Genomic DNA, 6,000 nt, shown 5'->3' with positions numbered 1-6,000 from the left:
AAAAGGCATTTTCTATTAAAGTTCCCCCAAAAAAGGTATTTTTTAAAAGCTAGAAGAATAGAGGCATCCCTACATTAATAAACTGGTATCGAAGAGGGCTAATGTCATTGCTCAGCTCATGAAATGTTTAATGAAACTGTGTGTCGTACGCCAATCCTTCCATTAATAAAAAGTACCTAATTCAATATGGCGAACATAAGATGACAGCCAATGATTTAAACATATATTTAATATATAGAGTTGATTAGGTATTTAGTATAATGCGTTCTGGGCGGCCTGCTTTCCATAAAGCTGTAAAGATCATTCTTTTCGACAAATATGTAGATTATAGCTCCGCTCTGAAGTCACTTGAAATACCAAGCCTTCGCGATCGCCGTTTTCAGCTGATGATTAGTTTTGGCCAGTTTTATTGTCTAGTCCTATACATAGGACAATATTACCACCTAAAATGTCTGTCCACTCAAATACCAGAAGCAAAAGCAAACTTATGCCCGTCACGTGCCGCACAAACTGACATAGTAACTCCTTTGTTCCTTTTTTTACAAGTGCATTTAACAAAATGTAGAGAAGTGTCTTTATGTAAAAAAGTTTTCATGTAAAAAACAGCGCCTTTTAGTACATTTTTTTTAATGTGTCTATGACAGCTGTTTTTCATTAAAATGATTCTATGATTCTATGTATTTTCCATAATTTTGCCACTAAAGTATTATACTTTCACCATATTTTGGTATATTTCATTATGATTAACCTAACTTCACTTCTTGGGAGGGGTCAGTATAATACGCAAGTACCTGACAGACTAACACAGCACTGTTCCTTGGATACTTAATTTTCTACTTTCCACAGAAGTTTTTTTTGCACTAGATTTATGATTTTATGCAATACACGGTCTTTCTCGCAAGAGAAGGGGCAAAAAGCTTTTTGAGTAGCACAGGTTACGGGAACAACGGGTCCTAAGGTAAGAAAAAGAATAATACCTCAGAGCTTGTTTATAGTCCTCGATTAGCTTCTCCTTTTCTTCTCTTGATTCAACCCAATATCGACTTGGACAAACAAAGTCAGATTGAACACGGCACTCCGGACATGACCTGAAAGAATTGTTAGCTGTGAGAACAGACATACTCTAAAAAAATTTGCCAGATTAAATAATAAAATAAAGCGAAGTTGTGATCATGGGCGTAGGGAGGAGGGGGGAAGAGGGAGGCAGGTGCCCCCCCTAGAACTTCAAATTTACACTAGATATTGAAGAGAAGCTTTGGTCTTTCACTCCCGTCTCCTTCAGAAAACGGACCTTAAGTTATTCAGTAGCTACTTTTTTGATAATGATACAGTGAGCAGGATTCCCTTTCTTGCTCTTCAGATTACACAGAAAGCAATCAACAGTCTTGAGTTTCTTAAGCTCCAAACGAAAGTTGCTGGCAGGGGGCTTTTCTTTAATGTCTACATTCGAGTCTAAAGACTTGCTGTACATAGGTTTATTTACATCAGAATTATCACTCCAACTGCTACTCTTGTTACGAGAAAAATAGCTTTTGTTTTTTAGCCTTTTCACTTCTCTGGCTTTCTGCCTTTCCAGGACTAGGGCTTTCTTGGCAGATACAGCTTTTATCCCAGCAGTAATGCGTTCTTTCGCAGGGGTGTCAGTGAATACTTCTGACTTTTTCATATTGGTTTTCTGTTGATTTTTCGTGTCGAGCTTTTTGGAAAAGTGTTTTCATGGACGTCCTCTTGTAACGAATCATCGGGATCTTTGTTTTTAAAAAAAGTGTCTAAATGTCGCACAGGACTTGCACTGAGCATAGAGACTTCCTGATAAGTGCCTCACTGTGGTAGGGATTCTGCCTGAGACGTATGACGAGGGAAACTCATAATTCTTGAAGGCATCTCTGTTGGTGGGGTAGACCCCAATTGCTCTGATTCCACTGATTATATTCTCAGGAGTAAAATTCTTTGGATATGCTTTCCCCAGCAACTCAGCAATGTTAAACATTGATATAGTTTTACATTTATGGGCAGTCAAAAAACTTGCGGCTTCTTGGTTGTAGTAGGTAGGCCTTAAGGGGCACAACGACTATCCTTTCTAGAGACTGTAGTTTGTGGGTAGAGTGGGGAGGGACAGTTAAAAGTACAAGGCCATTATCTTTAGCTAGATCAAGCAATTCAATGATATATCCGCTGATATCGTCATCTATTTTTAGAAGTACAGGTGACTGTTTGGAGGGTTTGAATGAATGATAAAACACTGCAAGTAAAACAAAAAATGAGAGGCAGTCATCCAGCCAGAAGTGTTTTTTGAGTCGATCACGGTGGTTCCTGGTAAAGCTCCCTCGAGTATAATTTTTGGATACTGTTTCCCGGGGGAAGTAAGTAGAGAAGGGACTATGTTCCCAATGCATGAACACCAACGCATATCGTGGTCAGCTGACCTCTTTCTGCTGACGTGACCTTCTATACTTGCTTCTGGCCTCGCTGTGCAATGATCTTACCAGGCTTGTGGATGTTCTTCAGACCCATTTCGCCAACAATCCAAATGTCTAATGGTCTGAAAATGTGTTTATCCATGCCTCACTTGATGTTGTCAAAGAAAGCTCCTACACTGTGACAGTTGAAAGCAGTTATCCATCATAAGCTTGTACCTTCAGGGTGTTTTTACTGATAGAGTTTTAAGGCGATCCGTAAATCCACGGTACCAACCGTTACCTACAATTCTTCCGTTGTCTACGCTAACTTGGCATACTTGTTATCCGGCACGTTTATTCTCTTAGTAATGGCATAAGCGTGTGCAAGTTTACGTGCTTCTAGGGAAGTAAAGTCGAAATGCATATCAGCTATCGTTTTCAAGTAAGTTTATAGCCTTTTTTTGTTCCTCTGTAAGCATTTATCATCTGTTCCAACAGGGTGTGAAGAAACTCCAAACTTTGTAGAGGGATATTCAGCTTCTCAACTTTTTTCATGTAGTCTTTCATCGTTCTTCTAGGGACACCAATGGAACTTGCAGAGAATCTGACTGACTAATTGTCGACTAAAACAGAAAAAACTATTGTTTTCTTTTCTTCTGGATCCCAGCGCCTTTCTTTCTTTTCTCCTCTCTTATACTTTAAGCATTTTATCTTGAATGAAATTTAACAGGAAAAAATAGAATTTCCGTTCACCTACTGGTCTGACAGAAGTGTTGGGTAGCTTGCCTTAAACCTTAATATATGCTGTTTACACAGCTTTTACAAGCATAGCCCACTTTCGGACACCTTGGTATGGCATTCGGAACCTAACCTGGACATTATGGCCGAATGTGGGAATTCGCCACCCCACGGGATGAAAAAATGCTAACAGCAAACCAGTGAAGATGACACGGAAGCGGAAGCTGCCAAAATACAGGCAAATAATAAGAGAAAAGCGCGAGTTTATGGCTTTTCTAGTATTCATGATTAGGCGTGAGTAGGCCTTCAGACAAAAATTGAACAAAACTCCAGATTTAATCACCATAAAACGCGATCCAATCTAATATGTTTGGTAAAAGTACTAATCAAGGACAGACATTTAAAAACATAGGCTACACTGGCATCTGTCAGAGCTTTTATAATCCACCAAAAGTCCCCATACGTTTTTTTGTTGAGATTATTTGCTTTGGCTAAACAGGGGCCGTGCTGATCGTGGGCTGGTCTCCCCTGTACCAATTTTGATATTCAATATTGCCCAACTTTAAACTTCTGAATTGAATTCTTAGAACAAGAAGCTGTTATCTAAACGTAATATGATTTGTGTCAAATCACTGTTATGGTGTTAATGTTTTCTGGAAATTGGAAGTAGGATAGTGGGTTTGTTATATCATAGTATTGCCGGAAAACAAGAAGATGGAAAAGGAAAGGCCGAGTTCTAGCAAAATATAGATTGACGAGTTTCTAAAGACCTATACTCAAAGGACCTCAGAAAGCATTTATAAGCCCCCCCCTCCATTACAGAATCGGCTGCCCCCCCCCTAGACAAGATGCTGCCTACGCTAATGGTTATGATCACTTCCCATGGTCTTATGAAATTTTGATTTATACAAGTTCTCCCCCATTTTCTACATTTTGAAAATTTGCCTGATTTTTGCTTTATTTAAAATTACTCATGTCCCCGAAAACAAAGTCCTGCGTATGAACCACAATCCAGAGTTGACTTTTTTTTTGTTTTCTTCTTCTAGCATTTTTTATTTACACATCATTTATTTATTGATGGTGATTTGTGGTAATTTTACAATTTGAAGATTATTTGACTTTATTATTGCTCATCTTTGACTTAATGGAGCTCGCTTTGAAAAACTTGATTTATGGAAACGGTTTTAAATTAATTTTAGGGCAGGATCATATTGAGAATTGATCTCTGATATTTTTTTTATATTTCGCCCAGTCCTAGAGCACGACCATTAGATTCTCCAATGGTGAGGAGTCATAGAAATGTGAGGAGGGGCTCATTCGATTGGAAACTGGGAGTTCTAGTGATTTGAGGGTAATCCCCTGCCATTTTCTACTACCCCTATATAGGCAATAAAAATGATTATTTGTTTATATACAAATAATGTCGACCAGAATAGGCTTTTATCTACTGACAAACGTAAAGAAAAATTCAAATAAAGACAAAAGATAAATGAATTTAAAGTAATAATATTCTTAAACGCTGAAATACCCAAACACTACGGAACTTTTGTGTTTCTTTTTCAAAATACAGAAGCCGATTCAGCCAAATATCGACTTGAAAAAACAACCTCAGACCGAACACGACAACCCGGACATGAGCTGAAAGAATTGTTCGCTATGAGTACAGACATTCTGTAAAAAAAAGTATGCCAGATTAGAATAATGCAAATAAACAAAATTATGATCAATCCCAAGATCTTATAAAGTCTTGATTTTATAATCAAGATTATAAAAACTCCTGCGTATGAGCCTAAATCCGGAGTTGGTCGGGTTTCTTTTTTTCTTTTTATGGCCATTATTTCCTTCTAGTATTGGATCAGTGGGCTTTTGTCTATTGGCAAACGTAAAAACAAAAAAATCAAAGAAAAACAAAAGATGAATGATTTGAAAACAATCATATTCTTAAACGCTGCAGGAAACTTAAACATTAAGGTACTTTTGTATATTTTTTTTTCTTCAAAATAGAGAAGCCGTTGAGAAAATAATGACAGTGTTAACCTTGAAAATATAATTTATTTCATACAATTAAGAAGGAATTACATTGTACGAAACTAAGGTAGGAATTAAAAGCCCAACGAAAAGTATAATAACTGCTTCTGCCAAAATGACTTAATATTCAGGATACTTGAACTCAGTGAAAATATATAATTTTATGAATTTATGTCAACTTTCAAAGTGCCGAAATAATAGGAAGAAGTGGATATAGGACTCGATTTTAAATACAGTTTTGCGCGCTGTAATTACTCATCAATCTTCACACCGCTAATTCAAGACGGATTAAGGCTTTCGTCAAATAACTAATACAACAAGGTGAAATTACACAAATACTATGTTTTGATTAACAGATAAACTAAATTAATACCTAATATTATCTGTCACATATCGGCCGGCATTAATCCTAAATTGATATTAAATAAATAAAACAAGTTTTTTTTTAACTGAAAGTAAGGAACGACGTTAAAACTTAAAACGAACAGAAATTATTCCGTGTGAAAGGGGCTGTCCCCTCCTCAACGCCTCGCTCTTTAGGCTAAAGTTTTTTATTCTTTCAAAAAATAGAGTTGTGAGAAAGTAAAACTTTAGCGTACAGAGCGAGGCGTTGAGGAGGGGACAGCCCTTTTCATATACGGAATAATTTCTGTTCGTTTTAAGTTTTAACGTCGTTCCTTACTTTCACTTAATTTTTTATTTATTTAATTTTTGAACGTTTTTGAATTAAGTCAGGTTTTGATTTTGGCTCACCGTGCATGAATAATTAAAACGAAATTTGCATATTAATTTTACTTTTATTTGGTTAAATGGCTTTCTCGAAACTTGTTTAATT

General features: G+C 36.7%; 1 protein-coding gene across 1 annotated transcript in view; it reads right to left on the bottom strand.

Moving 5' to 3' along the window:
• Positions 1 to 874: 874 nt before the first annotated feature.
• Positions 875 to 6,000, bottom strand: part of LOC148939462 (putative E3 ubiquitin-protein ligase makorin-1) — a 281,152-nt gene continuing 276,026 nt past the window's right edge. Inside the window, exon 7 of the mRNA XM_089106885.1 lies at positions 875 to 1,088. Coding sequence (XP_088963011.1) covers positions 875 to 1,088 — 214 coding nt within the window. The remainder of the gene's footprint in view (positions 1,089 to 6,000) is intronic.

Source organism: Artemia sp. Qi Xiang Cuo, chromosome 21 (assembly GCF_049724085.1).
Source record: "Artemia sp. Qi Xiang Cuo chromosome 21, ASM4972408v1, whole genome shotgun sequence".
In the NCBI taxonomy this organism is placed as follows: Eukaryota; Metazoa; Arthropoda; class Branchiopoda; order Anostraca; family Artemiidae; genus Artemia; species Artemia sp. Qi Xiang Cuo.
This window is presented reverse-complemented; position numbering and strand designations above follow the sequence as displayed.